This window comes from Centruroides sculpturatus, unplaced genomic scaffold (assembly GCF_000671375.1).
Source record: "Centruroides sculpturatus isolate CEXI.00-Female unplaced genomic scaffold, Cexi_2.0 scaffold1710, whole genome shotgun sequence".
NCBI lineage: Eukaryota > Metazoa > Arthropoda > Arachnida > Scorpiones > Buthidae > Centruroides > Centruroides sculpturatus.
In genome coordinates, this window is record NW_019385889.1 from 64,899 (window position 1) to 86,383 (window position 21,485).

The 21,485-nt window shown below is 28.7% G+C and overlaps 2 protein-coding genes across 2 annotated transcripts in view; both read right to left on the reverse strand.

Moving 5' to 3' along the window:
* LOC111612422 (syntaxin-6-like) overlaps positions 1 to 9,514 on the reverse strand; it is a 30,243-nt gene extending 20,729 nt beyond the window's left edge. The window contains exon 1 of the mRNA XM_023353632.1: positions 9,287 to 9,514. Within this exon, the coding sequence (XP_023209400.1) occupies positions 9,287 to 9,321 (35 nt within the window). The 5' untranslated portion in view covers positions 9,322 to 9,514. The remainder of the gene's footprint in view (positions 1 to 9,286) is intronic.
* Positions 9,515 to 17,008: 7,494 nt separating this feature from the next.
* On the reverse strand, positions 17,009 to 19,689 carry LOC111612426. The gene is made up of 3 exons (XM_023353638.1): positions 19,543 to 19,689; positions 19,335 to 19,410; positions 17,009 to 17,318 (listed from the first exon to the last, which is right to left on the reverse strand). Exons 1-3 carry the CDS (start codon positions 19,553 to 19,555, stop codon positions 17,021 to 17,023), a joined length of 387 nt encoding a protein of 128 aa, XP_023209406.1. The 5' UTR covers positions 19,556 to 19,689; the 3' UTR covers positions 17,009 to 17,020.
* Positions 19,690 to 21,485: the final 1,796 nt, after the last annotated feature.

The window sequence follows — 21,485 nt, forward strand, 5'->3', positions numbered from 1 at the left end:
TTTTTTTATTGACCACAGTACAGTAAATCAATTTCTGCTTATCTTTTTCAGTCAACCTTTTTTTTACTTTGCCATCATTCACAAATGCACACAGTTTACCATCTCCTGTAGCATAATCATAATGTAAACCAATAAAAATCTTATGTTTGCATTTAGTAACATGCTTGAAGTACTGCTTCTCAAAGATTTGATTCACAGCTTGTTCCTCATTCTTGTCACTCGATGCAATCTCCATTACAATTCTGTTTCATATTTTCTCCATATTAGCAAATCTGGCCTGAATTTCCTGCCCTCTACAACTAGTTGTTCACTTTCTACTTTCTCAAATCCATAGCCCATGTTATGGAACACAAACATAAAAAGAATTCCTTTCAACTCATCATGTCTTGATGGCTTGTGTGAAGGAAACATCTCTGCTATAGCCTTAACTGCAACTTCAAATGTGTTTTTATCTTGGCTCAATGATACTAATGCCTCAAGATACTCTTCAGGTTTCACTTTAAAGTTTCTTTTGTAGAAGTTTGTAGTATATAATTTTTTGCATAATTCATACGATGTTTTAAGGTTCGGTATTTCCAATTTGAGCTGACCATTGATCTTTTGGGCTACATACAGATAGCCTCAATATCTTAAGTAATGAAAGAACATTTTCTATTGCTTTATCACTCAGCTTTTTGCATGGAGAGTAATTGAGCAATATTTTGAGATGAAACAAATCATCAGCAGTCATTTTCTCTTTCCTATCATTAATCATTATATATCCCACTTCTGAAAGATTCAAGAAATTCTTTCGAATGGCAGAAATTGCAAGCAATTTCTCTAGGTTATCTATACCCTGATTCCAAAATAAGCTTGGTTTACAGTCTATTACTCCGACTCCTCTGGCCAGAAATTCTCCATATCCTGTCCTGGGTGAAAGTCTTTCAAACTGGGTTGAAGTCTGAAAGTTTTTAAACACACAGCATATAGCCATGATTTAGCACTGAGTGACTTCTACCTCTTTCCTGAACTGAAAACGTGGCTAGGAGGACAGAGGTTCAAGACTAAGGACAATCTTCAAAACAATGTTAATCAAAACAAATTTTATCTTTAATCCATTTTGGTAACTCAACATATGAGTTTCCACTTAATGGTTTATATTTGTTTACATTAATTCTTAAATAATTGATTCTCTTTAATGTCTAACCTGAGCTTTTTGCTTCCAATTCAATCACATTTTGAGATGAATAAATCTTTTTGTTCATACCAATACTCTGTTAAATTATTTTCATCTCCTTGTCTTAGAACAACATTTTGTAACAAACTTGTGTGGCATTTCAGCTTCCACATTCTTAAAACCACATTCCAACTCTAAATTAATTTAAATATTTTTTATGGAGATTTAAAGCATTTCTGATTATATTAATAGCCTTTTCTTTTATTAAATTCATAAAACCTTCTAAATCTAAACTTCCATCTTGATTATTACGTTGATAAGTCAATAATCGCCCTTTATAGGCAATTTCAACCAAAATATAATCAGATATGGGTTGTGCTTTGCTTCATGCAACGGGATACAAGTTTCTTTAATATATTTATTACATTTATCACATTTTATTTTCTTTAATCTTTTTTTTTTCTTAGGTTTAACTATAATAATCATCATCATCATAAGGAAATATTTCTGCAATTTTTTTATTTTCCTTTTCTTTTTTCTTAAGGATAAAGGTTTTAAAATAATAGAGGTTTATAGAATTTGTGGGAAATAGAAAGCCACTAATTTTTTCATCTTCAAATAGCAATTGGGAGATAAGTATTTCCTTTTAATTTTTAGGTATAAATGCTTCAATTATTGATAAATTTACATGATTTTATTTTATGCATTCCCACAAAAGGACTGGCCAGAAATGCTAGCAACTTTTTGTGATGGGAAATAGTGTTTTAGCCTCTAGTATTCATAAACTTTTTGAATGTTTTTAGGTAGTTTTTCCTTGTTTTTAAGCTCCGATTCTTAAAGCAGCTTTGCCACTAGTACCCAAGCAGTTTTGTAAGTACTGTACTATACAAGTACACCTGGAGGCCTTGAAAATTTATAAAGCCAACTTGAAAGGCAACTGTATTAACTTTAAAGACTGCAAGACAGTGTCACATGCATGGAAATAACTGTATGAGAAATTCGAACAAAGTCAATCAGTCTTGTGAATTTGATATATACAAAGTTTAAAGTCGAACATCATTGTTCTAACATTCCAATTTAGAAGTCAGTTTAGTTCATTACCTGAAACAGGCCTTGGTGAAGGCCGAAAACATTTGGAAGTTACGTTAAAGTTCAATTACTGGTTAAAAATGGTTTTGTTTGTGATTGTTTATTTCTCACTCCAGTATTTTTGAGAAGACTGTTATACTATACAATGTATAGTAATTTTTAAATTTTTTCCCCTAAAAGTACAGCATTTGGGAGATGGTTTTTTCTTAGTTTTTATGTTCTTACACCAGAGCTTCTAGATCCAACAGTCATTTTTGAGGCAAGTTACTTAGATTTCAATGAATTTTAGTGATTTTATTGCATTTCCATAATACACCATCTAGAAATTCTTAGGGTGGTTTGAAAAGGTATAATTTTGACAATTTTTTTTAAACGTTCAAATAGTATGTTGTGAGAAGTAAGATTTTAATTTTTTTTAGTCATGGTTTCATGTATCAATGTGTAGATTTTAATGATTTTTATTAGTTTTTTTTGTTCCCACAAGCATACTGGCTAGAAATTTTTAGATTTTAAAAATTTGGATTTTTTCTTAAAATATTGATTAGTTTGGGGGTTACTATGCTTTATTTTAAGGCTTTGGAAATTTGGGACATTTTGGGAAAATTTAAAATTTGGATTTTTTTTGCAAGGTTGGTTGTGATTTTTTTTGGTGCTTTTGTTATTGTCCACAAGATCTGTCCTAGAAGTAATATTTTACATACTACTGATTTATAATCATTCAACTTAATTAAACTTAAGGAAAGTATAATTTTAAATAAAGGGGATATAATGCTTTTTTAAAAACTTCATGTAAAGTGGATTTCTAAATTATCAAACAACTATTATGAAAAAAAATTATGATGCATTTCTGAAAAGGAAATCATCTATTTTTATCTATCGTAAATTATTGAAATAATTTTTAAATATAAATTCTTGACAAAAATGCAATTCCTGCTTTACTATACAACAGATACATAAAAAGAAAAAAAAGGCAAGTGAAATGCAGGAAGTCACCACTGATTTAGAGTGTTGACTGATGAAAGGGAGAATAGGTAGGGGAACATGTCATCAAACAAGGTGGTGATGGTAAACTAACAATGACAAAAGAGAAGTGAATCAGTCTAAAATCTCCACAGGAGAAAAAAGTCACAATGACATCTTCCTATTCCTTTACTTTTTTCTAACATTTTGTCATGATTGAGGTCATAAGTCTGATAGATGAGCATTCATATAGGGAATGGAGAATGATGGTCACAATGCTATTCAATTTTAATCACTAACAATTTCTTATATACAGAACTCAAATTGAAATTAAGACAAATTATGTTTCTTAGTAATATCTGAAAAATTTTTACAAAACATAGAAAGCATTTACAATATTACAAAATATATTATACTTTATATATATATAAATTCAATATTATACTTTTAAAATATGGAATGATGATTAGCCTAAGTATCAGATATTTTGAACTATAACAATTTATATTTTACAAGCATTGTCTTTGTAAGAGATAAAACTCCTAAGTTTTGAACAGTTTTTTATTTATTACAATTTACAACTGTTGTCTTTCTTTCAACATAAATATTTGCATAAAATTTTTTATTTAAATTATAAATTTTTTATTTTATTTTACATTGAATTTTGGAAATGCTATCAGGTAGTTGATTTCCACCCCCTAGTACATAACAAAACAAAAAGAAAGAAGTTTAAAAAATACAAAAAGACAACAGAAAAACATGTACAAAGCAATAACATAATATATAAAAAATACCTGTGGCGGAAAAAAAGTAAATTAAGAAAAACCACACTGATAATATACATTCATTAAAAAATATAAAAATCATATATTAAAAAACATTTTATAGTCTTCAACTTTGAAAACATTATAAATACATTTAATTTAAATTGCTTTTCATGAAATGAAAGTAATTTGAATTGAAATTTACATTTGAGGAACTTCCTTATCAGTAAATATGCCAAGTGTATTGCAAATACAAGGGCTATTTTTTAAATAAGATCCGTTTGTGAATGACAGTGAGAATGACGCGCGATTGCAGCAGTGTACATGAGCATCTGCTTTCAGCATGCTTTGCGCATGTTTAGATGCCATTTGCAGCCGTATCATCTGTCTGTGTGCTGAGCTATAGAAGTTTATAATGTTTAAGAAAATTGAGTCACCTGCCAACTGTAGATATGATCTGTTATTTGATTTCAGCACGAAAGATCATGGTAACTGTCTTTTGGGACAGGAAAGGGACTTTGTTAGAGGATTTTATGCCAAGAGGCACAACAATCAATTCTGATGCTTATTGTGTGACCTTGAGAAAACTCCACCGTGCCATACAAGACAAGCAGCGTGGCCTAATGTCTTCCCGGCAACAGGCGGCAAATTTATTTGAAGTCAAAATTTAAAAAATTTTTGAACGGTATGACAAATGTTTGAACAAAAATGAAAATTATGTAGAAAAGTAGATAAAGATATGTAGAATATGGGAAAAAATATATTTTAACGATATTTACAGTATTTTTCTTCTTATCAAAAAACAGACCGTATTTAAAAAATACCCTTCGTAGAAAAGAACAAAACAGAATAGGTATTTAGAGTTTAAACAACATTGAACAGAGAATCAAAAAACATATTGAAATGATATAAATCTTATTAGGGTCAAGATAAAATTCTTTGTTTACACAGTTACAAAGTCACATTTTGAAGTTTATACAAATATGGATCCAATTTAACGAAATTACAGTAATAGTAATGGTTAGAAATATATGCTAATTTCATAAATTCTGTAATATTTTAAAAGATGCATGTTTTCAAAAACTTATTACATCTTTTAACTTACTTTGAACAATGAATAAAAGTGGTATTAATACAGTATACCAATGGCTAGCAACAGGCACCTGTAGACATCAATCACCCCTTGAATGTGAATTGTGTAGATAATAATAATCGATACATTATACAATTACTGTATTTATTTAATTTATGTTATTTTATGATATGTATATTCCACATAATGAAAATATTTAAATACTAAAGTTTATTCTGATATCAATTAATTCTATTTGACAGGGAATGTGATTTTTGTGTTGGTTCTACAGCATGGCATAAAGAAGATAGAAAATAAGAAAAGCAAGTTTTGATAAAATGCAAATGATATATCCAAAAGTTACATGAACAACAATCTCAAAAATGACATTAAATTTTATTAAATAAAATTTTTCTTTTTGTTTCTAATTAACATTTATATTCAATTATATAAAGTGCAATTGTTTTATTTATCTAAATAAAAGAATCTTAAACAACACACCACACCAGGATATAGTTAACAATGTGTGCACAGAAAAAACAAACAAAAAAAACTAATGCAATTTGATAGTTTGTCAATACTATCAACAATAATCTGTATGGGTTGATCCTGGAAGTGGAACAAATCTAGCCCCTAGGAGGTGCACTTCTTGGACATAAATATTAGAGTGGAGGAGTCTGGTATTTCGTAAACAGAGTTCAATGTCCTCGTACATACCAGTGGGGTTATGTGATCCTTTTCATTACAAAATTGCAGCATACAAGGTATTGGTTATGACAGTTTTTACACATTCTTCTACTCCCCAAGCTCTTGCTGCCAAATCAACATTTATAGAGTGCATAGCCATCGCACATGGTTACCGCAACATTATACATGAGCTGATTGAATGTTATCACTGGACACACTCAGGATTCACTCTCTTAGTTGACTTGATGAGAGATAACCAAACTGAGCACATTTAACAGATCCATATTACCTATAACCAATACTTAAGATCATTGTATGCCAAAATTACCAAGAAATGCCGAGTTCATATCACTTTCAGGAGGTACCTGACTATTTTTGACATGCTATGGGAAGGACTATCTAGCTACATGTAGCAGTCACTAGAAAAGTCAAAATTAATCAATTTAGTTTTTATTTATTCACTATATACTACACATCATGTTTGATAATATTGTATAAATTATGCAGAATAAATGAAAGTGGAACAACGATGTGATGAAAATGGGTGTGAAAACTTAGTCACACAACATTGATGCAATGAAGACAAATTTTTGCCTACTTATACTTCAAGAAAATTACAGAAGAGCATCAAGATTGTAGGACAAGTCTGCAGAATTAATAAGAAACAACAAAGATAAATTCACATTGTATATATTTTGTGTGTGTCTGTAGCATATACATCTAAAAAAACCTAGGAGAATAAAAACAAAAGTACATAACACATTATAAAAGTAATAAGAGTGCCATAAGGAAATTCTTTAGGAATATTTTATGCAATTTATTGAGAAAGAAAACATGTTATTGCATAATTTGTATATTAGCTGATCTTTTCCCATATGAACTATATTTTGAAGGAAAAACAAAGGACAAATCAATTTATTATAATAAACTGTTTCATTTTATATTAATATATTTATACATTAAGCTAGAAGATAAAAACAAAAAGAGAAATTTCTTGAGAAATAGCATTACTCTCTTTATTTTTAATACAACTTTCATTATATTACAATATTTTTCCAGATTTATTATAAATTAATTACACAATATTATTTCATGTGAAATAATTTCATCTGATGGCTATATCAAGAAAATGAAATTAATTTCTGTAAATTATAACAGCTGACATGTCCTTATGCAATATAAGTTACAATGTTTAAACTTCTGCTACTGTTTTAATAATCTTTTCACAATAAAATACAATAAAATTATACTTTTATTTAAAAATAATATAAAATTAACAATATGCTTTATTAGCTGTTTTGTTAAAGATTTTAAAGTCTTTACAGTAAAGTTTTATAACTATTAATATAAAATTAAATTAAATATTTCGGCACAGGTCTAACTTTTAGATTAACTGTTTCTACCAAATACAGTACCAGTAATTATAATTATTTTTTCACAATGTTAGAAAATAATTGGCAATTATATCTTTAAATGTTTCATAGATAAAATAATTTAACCTTAAAACAATTTAAATGCAAATGATCAAATATTAAAGAACAACTCGAAAATTCTTTGCCTGATATTCATAAAATTTTAAATGTAATGAACATCAAGCAAACAATCATCAAGTTTAATCAAACAGAAATGATATGCTTTTACGATAACAGTTTTTATCATTTAAAATTTAATGCTTTCAGGAAGATAAGGATTTTTGAAATTTTTTAAAATCAAGCATAACGAATCATTTTCCTTTTACATAATAAAGAAAAGCATAATTACCTGAAAAACAAGTATATCAATATATAAAACAACTTCAGATTTTTTTTAATACACATAAAATTTTGAATTATTTTACAGTTTGTATTCTTACATATTCCACAATGAAAACAAAAACTCCAAAAAACACTATAATAGATTTAAGGAATCAAATTTATTTTACTCCGAAATAAATATTTTTCAAGACCACAACATATCACCATAATCTGGTTCTTTACAAATCAAATAAGAATGTCGCAAGAGTATTCTAAAGCTATTAAATATTTTTTTAAAAAATGATAATTCAAACGAATATATTCTAAAGTAAAAAGCTTGACTCCTTGATTCTATTATAGTATTTTTTGGATTTTTGTGTTAAATTTTTGCTTCCTCAATTGATATTATTCCAAGAAACAAAACAAAAATCAAAAAATAGCATTATATAAACATGCTTAAAATTTACGAATCATCGTTTATAATTTTTATTTACATAAAGTAGCAATTTTCATAACAGAATACAAAATAAAAACAAAAATAATATAAAGATCAAGATGAATAACTAAGAAATTCAAAAACTATATATATATATATACTTTTTAAATTTTTGCCTCATTTTAATTTTATAAATGATTATTCAAAGTTGATCTTTATATNCATGCTTAAAATTTACGAATCATCGTTTATAATTTTTATTTACATAAAGTAGCAATTTTCATAACAGAATACAAAATAAAAACAAAAATAATATAAAGATCAAGATGAATAACTAAGAAATTCAAAAACTATATATATATACTTTTTAAATTTTTGCCTCATTTTAATTTTATAAATGATTATTCAAAGTTGATCTTTATATTATTTTTGTTTTTATTTTGTACTCCGTTATAAAAACTGTTACCTATATGACCTTATTTATCTGTAGATGTGGGAAACTACAGCTGACGAAGTAAAAAACAATACATACGGTATTCGAGAGTACTACGATTTTCCTGTTCATAGAGCTTTTTATATGGTAAGCACTCAAAAATTCTGTTTTGGAAATGTCTGTATGTCTTGTTTGTAAATAAAATTAAGAGATGAGTCAGTGTAATGCTTAGAAATAATTACATATATATATAATCAGAAAAAGGTAAAATTGCACTTGCACTTAGGTAGCCCCTATGGCGTGAAGGTCAGTTTTTAACACGTATCAGTCTACTGCCTATTCTACATGCTTCGCGTGTAGACACACGCCTCGGTGCTGGCTATCACTTGCACCTCGGCACCAGGGTGGGGTGAGCCCCACACCACCTAAAACTATATATCAAGTACTCCACGAACAGTCAAGCGGGCTACTCAAAGCCGGCATAGTCACGCAAGCTAAATAATTAAAATGCCATAATCTTGGAAGTACTGCCATTGAGGCTACCTAGATGCACTTCTATCCAGAAAAACAATGCCAAATTCGTGCTTATGTAATCAGATTTTTGATAATTTCATATATTTGTATATGTATTTGGATAAGACCAAATGATTATATACATGTGTGCTTATATATTAGACCCATACCAAACTGTATAAGTGTGTTGATTTACTCATATTTCAAAGCAGCTCCCTCTATTAGCATCTATTAATATAATTTTCACACCTGGGAAAGTCAATGATAAATCATTAAAATGGCAATTGATTCGTAGATCATCCTTCACGAGGAAAAAAATAATAAAAAAATATCGTTAATAAATAACGAAGTACGAGCAACAATTCGCGTAAAATAATCATAATTTTACTTAAATTTAAATTGATACGATTTAGGCCTAATTCTTAATTAAAAAGCATACGTACTCCTTCACGACAAAAAAAGGATCTTCGAGTGTCATGACGAACACCTGCTATTTACATCGGAGATTACTTTAAAACTGTAAATATTGTTTATTAATTGAGCACCGACCATAAACATGAATCACGAAAGTCACAGCTTAACACGAAATTGTTTTCAAGTACGGCATCCAACCTGTAGTCCGACCAAGTCTATCGACCAATGGCGTATCGCCTGTAGCGACTACTGCGGAGTAGCTGTTGAATAAATATAAAATTATATAAAAATTCCAATCGAAAATTAATATAAGAAATGAAAATTATTATTATAATTTTAAATTCTGATAATAATTTTATTTATATAATCGAAAATTTTTAATTTTGTGAGTTCCAGTTTACGTCTGCTATTAATTGTTTGTTATGAAATCACTTTTTTTTGTTTTCTTTTTTTTTAAAATAATTTACTGATATATTTTTCCTGTATCTAAAATGTCTCTAATAATTATTATTTAAATTATTTTTATGATTATACATTTTTATTTTTCAATATTTGTGTGAGCAATATTACGACGCTGTTGATATCGATGTAATAATAATAATAATTTATAAAAAAAATGATATTTTTAAAAATCGCATTTAATCAATAAATAAATTTTATGATTTATAGAACTTTAATATTACAAATAAAAGTTTACAGATAAATATTTCGAAATATTTTTATTATTATTTTTTTACTTTATTTTCAGTTCGCCTGTTTACGCAAGTTTACCTATGACGTCTATGGAATAATTTGAACGTCACGTATGTATTATTCGCTGATTGGTCGAAAGACTATTTAAAATTTAAAATTTCTTTTTAGTAGGTTACACGTTGTATTGTACATAATTTTCATTGTAAAAATGCTAAATATTCATAAATTTATCAGTAAAAACGTTATCATACGAAACATTTACAGATGGATGACGAAAGTATAATTTCTATTAAGTANTTATTATTTTTTTTTTACTTTATTTTCAGTTCGCCTGTTTACGCAAGTTTACCTATGACGTCTATGGAATAATTTGAACGTCACGTATGTATTATTCGCTGATTGGTCGAAAGACTATTTAAAATTTAAAATTTCTTTTTAGTAGGTTACACGTTGTATTGTACATAATTTTCATTGTAAAAATGCTAAATATTCATAAATTTATCAGTAAAAACGTTATCATACGAAACATTTACAGATGGATGACGAAAGTATAATTTCTATTAAGTAAAAATAAAGTTACGTAATAAATAAATGTCTTAATTTATTATAAATTGGCATTCATTGATTGAGTTTAAGTTAGGTTTTTATGTATGTAATTTTATACCCTTCATGGAATAAGTTTTAATGTTAAAAGACGCTTATTAATAACTGAAATCATTAAATATTGATTATAATTACCTGTACATTTATAAGAGAAATTTAAAACTTGATCTTCAAGTATAAAATATACCTGAAGGCATTTATATCTATTGGAATTCTATTCGATTTAAATGTAATCATCTTTTTTCCTTGTTATTTTAAATGGATTCTAGCGTGATTTTTCACGCGTTAATAATTTTATTATATAAAATTGCAAATTTGATTAAGTTTAATGGTAATTTTATTCATTTAATTAAATGCTTACAGTAAAAAAATACCGGTTAATCAAAATCAATTAACATTTTTTTTTATAAATTGAAAGGGGGGAATATAAAGTTATATTATAGAACAGAAAAACTTTTATAGTAAAGAAAAAAGTTTAAAAAAACACTTATAAATAGGAAAAATTGGTTTTAAAAACATTACAAGTGATTTAATTATAAAATAAACTTGTATTATTATTATTATTTTAAGTGATTGTAGGTGAGAAAAGTTGTTTTCCTCATTAGAACCATTTAAACTGACAATAACAAAATTTACCATTGCTATACTTTATCATTACTAAGATTTTTTTTTTACTTCAGAAAATTAATTATAATTAAGTGAACTTCATTTAAAATAACAGCAACGTATGCAATTTACTATTACTGTGGTTAATAATAATGGTTTATTACTCTATAGTTTACTGTTTTCGTCACTTGAATTGGCTATTTTATCATTATATTAGTTAATATGATTGTAATTATTAGTTTCTTCTTTAAAATGGTAAATTATATCAGCATATCTGGAAATATTATTATTGAATAATGATAATGTCTTTTTCTAAAAATATATTATGAAATTTAAGCATTTTGATTGATTTACTTTTATTTTAGAGATGAGAATATCAGTCAAAGAGTAGAAAGAATTTTCTTTTTCTTTTTTTAATAGGTCATTTGAACAATTCTAAAAGTAGAAAAGTCATTGTTAAAAAATATTATAACTTTAAAATATTATTTATGAAAATTATAATGATGTTACACATTTTAAAAATAGTCTAACACGTATTTTCCCTTCCCTGTTACAGCTAAGTTTATAAAAGTCAAGCTGAGCGTNAAATATGCATTTAATAGTAACAAAAAATAAATTGCAGAATAAATATCTGTGGAATTTATACAGTTATAAAAACTTCAAATAGACTATGATACTGTTAACATTTTTCTCTATTTATCTATGAAAAAGAACATTGACCTAATCAAATATCATCTTTCTGTAGGAATATTTGGATATAACGACGTTTCTGGGATTATTTGACCCTCTTTATTGATTGGTCAAAGTCTTTGGACTTTGTTTCTTAACGTCTGTTATCGTTATATCAAATAAATTTTTATAAATCGAATGTATTGTATATAGAATCTGTAGGCTTGAAACAATTCCGTTTATAGTAATAATTTACTAACAGTCTAAAATGACAAAAATCAATGTGATGTGCCATTATATGAGAATATTTGTATATCGATTGCAGTAATGTTATCGATCAGTACGTACATTTTGTTGAATTGAGCATTTATTTTATTACATTATCGCACGAACTGTAATAAATTTATAAATAATTATTGTAAAGCTTTACCAAATAAAATATATATAAATTTTTGTTTAAAAGTATATTTTCTCCTTAGATTAGCAGGGTAAATAAATATAAATTTTAAAGTAATTTACATAAAATTAAAGGTTTTACTCTCTAGTTGTGTTAGAAAAGATATAATGCTCTTATTTACATATAATCGGTATTTTTATTTATTTATTACTCTGCTCTGTGGGCACTAAGAAGGCTTTTTCTATGGTCATAGGTTCGGCAGGCCCACAATAGAGCGGACAAGTAGTGATGGAAAGGATCCGGCATATCGAAAAATCTAATCTTTGGACTATAGAAACCTAATCTTTTAGGTCAGGGGCATATCCACGGGGGTGCTTACGGTGCCTGAGCATTCCCTTGAAATCAAAGCAATCGGTTTTGTTACTTTAAAAATAAATATAGTAACGTGACTTCAATGGCAGAAAGTAATCTTTAAAAAGAGAAAAATTTAAACTGATATTTCTCGAAAATACATGTCGAAAAGTGTGGAGCACAGACTAAAGATACTCGTAATTAATTACAGTACATATAAATTTAAAATAATTATAATTTCGTTAATTTTCGGTGAAAATAAGAAATGTGATAATTTTATATCTTTTCTATTTTCGTTTTTGGAATCACACCCAGTACAAAAATCATATTGTAATTTTTGTATAATTTATAATCAGTCTATCAATTCAAAATTATCAGTTATTCATTTCTCATCTTTCATTTAACAATTTTAAAAAGCTAATGAAAAAAAAATTATTTAAAAAGTTGGGTAATTAAGATAATTCTAAGGTAACTGAGTAACATTCGCCAAAAAACGACAGGGGGTGTGCCCTATATCTGCCTTGAGCAGTATCCATATTCTCAAAATTCTGGACATGTCACTGTTTTAGGGACGACCGCAGGATGGCCGAGCGGTTAAGGTGTCAGCCTACCACTCTGGGAGCCCCGGACCCGGGAATAGCTCCGAATGGGTTGAAAATCCCAGAATTTTTCGAGTTGTGGTCCGTTTCGGATAGATCGGGCCCCTTCCCTCTCCAATCAACTGATTATAGGTCAGGATGAAACCACTATGTGCTTGATTAAAAGGCCTTCTTAGTGCCCAGAAGAATGGGAAAGTAGATTTAATTTTAGGTTCAGAGAAACTGGAATGAATAAATTCCCGAAGATTCCATCCGGATTCGAATCCAGATAATCACAACTGCAATGGATACCCTAATCTCTTTGTCTATCAAGCTAGCTATCGTAACTAGAGTAGAGCAGAACAATGGTTCTTAACCTTGGGTACACTCATTTCCAGGAGTACGATACTTTGTATCACAACTGTTTAAAAAATATGCATTTAATAGTAACAAAAAATAAATTGCAGAACTTATAATGAAACAATTCTTTTAAAAAAAAATGTCATTATTAACTTTGTCACTTCCCTAAAACCCATTATTAATTTTAAGGCCTATGTCTATTTGAGTTTTACTCCAGTGTAATTTTGGCAGTTTTAATAATTTAAGATAGATATAAAGGTGAATTTAATGGGGCGATCTCATCTCGTTTAAATAGGAATCTTAAAGATTCATTGGAGTACAAGAACACAGTTTAAGAATTCAAAGATTGAGGGCAACTGAAAAGTTTAAGAACCAATGATATAGAGGAATATACAATCTATTTTACTATATTAGCTTTTTAAATTTGATATTAGCTTATTTTTATTGGTAGCTCTCTCTTATGTAACAGCTTGGATGGTATGCAGTTTAAATTCAAACAAGCAATACTTAAAAAGTATAAATTATTTTTTTTAAGTCATTGACAAAACATATTAAGCACTAAGAAGGAGAGGTTGTGATCGAAATCTTATTAATGTAAATGTAATGATAAAGAGTAATTATTTAATGTGACATCGTCACAATGCCGGACTGAGCATATATTTAAAGTATGTGCTTTCCACCTCAAATTAGTAGTGGCTTGCCCCTGTACATCATGTTTTTCCTTTAACAATAGAGTCAATAGATCATCTGTCTAACTGATTTCAGGGGAAAGTTTTGAATTGGAATAACATGACTTCTGGTTTGCATCGGAAGTTAATCGGGGCCTCCTGCTCTTAAGGTCTATATCTGGTTTCGAATTTCGTCTGTCTAACTCCGTTCTCGAGATTAAAGAAAGACAGTGGACTGACGACGGAAATTTATAAGTCTATAATTTTTTTCAAATTGCAGCTCAATAACAATACTTGATTACTACATAATAGCAAATGGACAATTTCCTGAGGAACAACAGTGCAATTTAAAGAAACCTATAGTACCTTGCAGGACATCCTCTTGCCTGACTACATACAGTGATACGATTAGGTATGGAGGCATACAAACACTGCGATAGATTTCCCTACAGATATTGCAATTGATGCTCGAGATCCTTCCCACTCGTAGATGGCGTGGCCGAGTCCATCTGATTCCAGAAATGCTCGATGGGAGACAAATCTGGAGACCAAGTAAGCCAAGGAAGTGTGGCAACATGATGGAAAACCTTAGCTGTGTGCGGTCGAGAGTTATTTTGCTGAAAAATGGTTGTTTGCATCTCTGCCACGAAAGACAACTCACGAGGATGAAGGATTTCCTAAGTGTACCGCTGTGCAGTCAATGTCCCGCGAGTCACTACAAAAGATCACTGACTGTTATACAAGATGGCTATCTAGACCAGCACAAGCCAACAGTGGGAAACAGTGTGTCCTTCAACAGTAAAGGCTAAATTGAAATGTTCACCAGTAGTACTCCATACTAACACGATGGTCGTCCGAACAGAACCGAGATTCATCGCCAAAGATGATACTCTGTCAGTTCGCAGCATGTCACAGCACCACTGAAAATGAAGCTGGTAAAGTTTGCGGTACTAATGGCAGATGCGTAGCGGTTAGTGTACATGAAAATTTGCCTGTGCTAGTCGCCTGCTAATCGGAAATGGACAGAGTTCTGTAGCAAGGTTTTCACCTGTCTCTAGATAGTGGAGAAAGACGTCGTTGTAGCTATCCATGTTTGTCTCACTATCAAAAGATCATTTTTCTTAGTGATCTATCTGGGCGTCCAGAGCCTGTCTGCTGTGTATGTACGCATCTCCTTTCTTATCCCCTGCCTCCAAAACCTCGTCATACTCAAGTTAGAATGGTCCACATAACCGGCAATTCAATAAGCTGGCTTTCTATCTTCTCTTCTTTCGCTCAATGATGCGACTTTTCTCAAACTCTATTTTTCATTGCATCGTACAGACATGCCTGGTGTTTGAAGACCTCTAAACCAGTGCTTCTCAAACTTTCTGTATTCACCTACCAGTGTTTTTTACTGCAATTCCACGCGGAATTGATATTTTTGTGAAATTTCACGAAGATTGTCCAATCAATAATTGATTTTCTTCCAGGTACTGTTTCAACAAGACGGAGCATCTCCTCACTGGGCAGTTTCCTTATGTAATTTGCTTGACACAGCGTTTCCTGGATGATGCACCTCTTAGATCATCTGACACAACCTCACTGGATTTATTTCTGTAGGGTTATGTGAAAGACATTTTGCACTGAAAACCTGTTCGTAATATTGTTGTATTGAAAGATAATGGGATAGCGATCTTAGCACTTTGGCGGCATTACCTGGCATACAATAGGATCAAAACTGTAATTATTTTCATACCTGTCTGAGACAGTTGTAGGCAACAGTAGATTTAGGGATGCGCAAGATGCAGCTGCACCCCTTCTGTGGAATTTTCCCGAGCAAAGTCAGGTATCTCAGTTAGTAAAAAATTTTACAAGGTATATTATTACTTTGTTACATCTCCCTCTAAAGATTTCTGAACCTGCCATTGGTTGTATGCCATTTTGCAGTAATCAGACAATTCAACATATAATTCTTAAAAAATATAATGTTTGCATTCTCCAATAGAATGTTATTGTATATAAATTAAATCCATGTAAATATAGAATGGTTCAAAAGTCAGTTAATCAAGTTACACTTTAATAACAGGTAAAATATAACTCGGTCAAAACTTAAAGTATATCTTGAGTAACTGATTTTTAGACCAACCTGTATATGAAATATAAGCATGGGTATAATTATATTCATGTGTAACATTAATAACATAAAAATTTACATTTTAAATTCAACATAAACCAGATTATAAAATTAAAATAAAAGTGCGCTTTATTCAATGATAAATACATTTTTATAAATATTTATTGTTGTGTTTTCATGCTTAAAATTTACGAATCATCGTTTATAATTTTTATTTACATAAAGTAGCAATTTTCATAACAGAATACAAAATAAAAACAAAAATAATATAAAGATCAAGATGAATAACTAAGAAATTCAAAAACTATATATATATACTTTTTAAATTTTTGCCTCATTTTAATTTTATAAATGATTATTCAAAGTTGATCTTTATATTATTTTTGTTTTTATTTTGTACTCCGTTATAAAAACTGTTACCTATATGACCTTATTTATCTGTAGATGTGGGAAACTACAGCTGACGAAGTAAAAAACAATACATACGGTATTCGAGAGTACTACGATTTTCCTGTTCATAGAGCTTTTTATATGGTAAGCACTCAAAAATTCTGTTTTGGAAATGTCTGTATGTCTTGTTTGTAAATAAAATTAAGAGATGAGTCAGTGTAATGCTTAGAAATAATTACATATATATATAATCAGAAAAAGGTAAAATTGCACTTGCACTTAGGTAGCCCCTATGGAAATAATTAAAGAAAATTCTGTGCAATTAAAATATTTTAAAAGATTCCCAAGTGTCCTTTTCCTAATCCAATACCTTTTCCTAAACCGATACCTTTTCCTAATCCAATGCTTTTATCTAATCCAACACCTTTAGTTATTGCAAAGAAGGGTTTAATTCTGACATAACCACTAACGGATGGTTTGAGTTTCTTAAAAATTGAAAGGAAAGGGTGTGGAAAATGAATAGTAATTCCTTTGGGATGTGCAGTCAATAGTAAGCCTTTTCTGGATGATATGTCGCAGTCGGAGAAATAATCATTAGTGTCTGCTTCACATTTTGCTTTATTGGACATCCTTTTAATAAAAAATAAATAAAAAAATGGCATAACGAATTAATAATTAATTTATAATACACTTACGAAGGTAAAAATGTATTAAGTTTTAATTAATTCATCTGTTTAAACATTAAAATGAAATTAATTAAGTCTAAAGTTAAAAATAATTAGAATAGAAAATTTAATATCATGTTGTAAGGGTAAAATTTAAACACTTCGATTGTTTTTCCTAGAAACAATTAGGGGAAAAAGTCCTACAACGTGTGATGTGGGATAAGTAGAGTAGCAAATGAACGTTTCATCACACATTTAATTGTAAATAGACTCATGAGCTATGTCTTACAATATGAAACTTTCGTAAGAACGCATTCTCGTGTTGTTGTTCTTTCGCTATAAACTGGCTCCAATGCAACGAAGGCTCACGATCTCATTTGTAAAGCGTTTGTTAAAACATTCGTGGTCAACAAACAAAGGTCAACCAGATGTTGCAAAATGTCAAAGGGCTGACAGTGCGGAAGAAGGCGATGATCTACGTTTGTTTGGCGTCATCACGATGAAGCTTCTTCCAAGCAACATCACTGTCACGAAAGAATTCTATCGTGAACAACTAAATCGTTTGAACACCGAGATCAAAGAACAGTCACCTTACGGCCCAAACTTGGTGCCAATTGACTAGCATCTATTTCGTGTCTTGCAGAACCATATTGCCAGTATGCAGTTCAATGACAATACTTTCTTCGAGACTTTCTTCAAAGAAAACTCCCAGTTATTCTATGTTCGTGGGATTGAAATTTTGTAGCAAATATGCACAGATGTAATTGATGCTGATAGTGATTACATACATGACTTTAATCGTTGTTGAGTTAATTGTCAATAAAAAAAATGTGTAAATTTTACCTTTACAACCTTGTATAATAAGATAAATATAAGATAGAAAATTCAGAAATAAAATATAAACCTACAAAACGTGATACATAATGTTGATAAATATCAAAGCATGTGATTTAGCAAATCGCTTCCTTATTTATGGGTAAAGAATATTTAACATTTTTATGCAGCCAGTAGCAATTTTTTGTACAATAGATCCTTTAGTAACAGTGAATATTTATTTTATTCATACATTTTTACAGTTTTTAGAGAGAAAAGTAGGATGAAAATTATTTTTTGCCTTCAGTTTTTCCTTTGAGGGACCAGAACCATTTAAAATATAACTGTAGGACTTAAACCCCTTATAGTTGACTAATCATTTCACTACCTACAGACCATTTTTACAGAAAAATTTGTAGTAAAAATGTTTATTTTAATACACAATTTCACTTACTTTAGATAAAAAGCTTGCATAAAAATAATATTACCTCATCAATTATATAACAGATTATCTCAAAACCTTATAGAAAAACTTCAGTAACGCTATTGTTTAAAAAACAATAGGTTATATTTATGTATATTTTTCACTTTCGATTGTCTTTAATAAAAAGAAATTATATTAAATATTGAATCGACGTCAATCAACACGTGCACTACACGTGACAAAATTCTTTGGTCCTGTTTCATTTGGCGGATATGGTTAAAATATATTTATTATATTAAATATGTAAAGATAATGTGACGTCATTTTAAAAATTACAGTTTTATATTGACGAGCTATTCTTAGAATTTTTACAGTATATAAACTTCCTCAATTAGATTTATGTTTGAATATAAATACATTATTTTTTCTTTCTAAATTTATGTACAATAATGTAAGGGTAATAAAATAAGACCTTTTAACTGGGTTAACTGAAAGACACCACTTCCAATGATTGACTAAATCATGAATAATAACATGCAGTTGAGTTTTTAATTATTCCTAAAATACCCTTACAAATATATACTGGTTAAGTGACTTTTGGATCACCCTGTATACATAATATATGAAATTCTTTATCGTTTTAATTTAATATGTTTATATATATTTCCTAATTAAACAATTATAATCTGTCAAGTTCAGCTTTAAATATATTTTATTTTATAATTAATTAATTATTTAACATACCATCCGTTAAATCCAAACCTTCTATAAATAGAAAGAGCACACTGTATATCGTCTGCAATGTCATCATCTTCCAAAGCTGTAATTAAAATATTGATACAATTATTAACAATTCTACTAATTGGTATATTCTTCTTTATTTTTTTAATATTTAATATATAAATATATGATAATATAAAAATATACAGTAGATATTATTATTTCCATATACCATCACAAGTCATATTGCAGCCATTGGTACTATATCTTCCATTAGAAGGTTGACACCAATATTTATCAGAAACCTGAAAAATAATAGAAAAATGTTTTTATAAAAATAAACTTGTACAATGAAAACTTTTCTTATTAATCGAATATTCAACTTTAACACAAAAACTGTTCCATTGTGTGAAAATATTCATAATGTCTTTTCAGTGTTAAAAATGTTTTTGAGATTCTTAAGTAAGAAAATGTAAAAATTGTTCTGCTTTACTCAATATTTGACTTATAAAAATAATACAAAAGTAAGTTTTGAGGGGCAAGAACCTAAGAAAAATGGTAGGTGGATAATTCTATGAATTGGTGGTAACGAAAATTAGAACACCTCCAGAAATATTTCTTTATTCAGAATTAGTCTGCTTGAAATATAAAAGCTTGGATATTCCCCATGACAGTAAAAGAATCCTCGAAGGTTGTCGCTCCTGAGGAATTATTCAAAATCAGAGTTACAATTCTATTATCTTTAATCGAATCAAATTCCATATATTCTTTATGAAAATTCCTATAAATTTTTTAAGGACTTATTCTACATCCAATACCTATAAATGTTTTGTCAGAGAGTATAAAAAGCAGTATAAATCCTCAGCCAAATTCTTAAGAAAGGAATGTTTAACTATCTCGAACGGAAGAGGAAAATAATTCAGATGATTTAACGTTAAATTAATTTCATAATAACAGATGAGTTGAAAAATTTTCAAAAATTCCTTTTACATGTACGTAAATTAATGACGTCAAGGACATCATTGATTTACGTATTAAAACAAGTTTCAAAGATTTGAAGATTTTTTTTCCATTCGAATATAAACTTATTAACAGGTATTTTTATTGAATTACCTATTACTAATATAAATTGACATCAGGATGGGATAAAAAAAAAGGATATCCAAGAGTTCAGTTCGTTACGCCATTGTCAATTATTCAAGCGTAAATTTTTCCATTTTTAGAATTTCCTTTATTCTACGACTTTTATATATTTAAATATATGTCTGTAATGTATGTTTTTCGTTTGTTTTTCTTAAATTATTTTTATAGATTTAACCGGAAGATACGGAACAAGAATTTTTTTAATGTTAAATCAATTTTCAATATTAGAATGTTATAGTTATTTCAAGCCTGTTTTTCGAAGATTTAAATAAAGAAGTTTATATCAAATTTGGATTTATTCTCTGTATATAAGCGTAATAATTAGTAGATTGTGTTAACAATACACAGAGTAGGCCATTATGTATTTCTGTGTTGATGAATTAAGTTTATAACGTGTTTTTCTTTCATAAAATTAATGGAATCGTGATATAAAAAAAACGATGAAAGTATCTGAATAAGACGGCAATTTAATCTTTACAATGGTTAACTGACTTTTAGGCCACCCATTATATACATAATAGTAAATAAGGATCATTTCAAAATTAGAAATTATTTTATTCTGTGAATTATACGAAATATTCGGTGTAATAAGATATATTAACGCATAAATTCTTTCGATATTTTAGAGTATGAAACGATTTATTTATTTTATTTTTTTAATATTAAAGATCCAGTTTGATTTTTTCTCTTAATTTGATTAAAATCATTTCCTTCTCGTTTCAAAAACTCAGTTTATTTTATCAAGTGTCCTCGATTTTTAGTACTTAAGTTCAGTAATTCTCCTTTCAGTCTTCTCGATTTGGTGATAAATTAGGTCGACACTGTTAATTTTATGAACTATTAAGATTTAACGATTCATATTATATTCTTTGGAAATAAAATTCAAGGTCATTTTTCGTATTATTTTAAAACGTACTTGGCATAGGCATATGTAGCCTTGACAGAGGCTACTTGTAACTTGAAAATAAATAGATTTCAATTAACAATTACTTAATGTACATTGGAATCAATAATTGTTTTTTTTTTTTTTTT

What these genes read in the sequence shown, in the direction of transcription:
- LOC111612426 (XM_023353638.1), bottom strand. An exon ending in AGGTTTGGATTTAACGGATG is followed by an intron (nt 17,319 to 19,334) that starts GTATGTTAAATA and finishes TTTTATTAAAAG; the next exon opens with GATGTCCAATAAAGCAAAAT.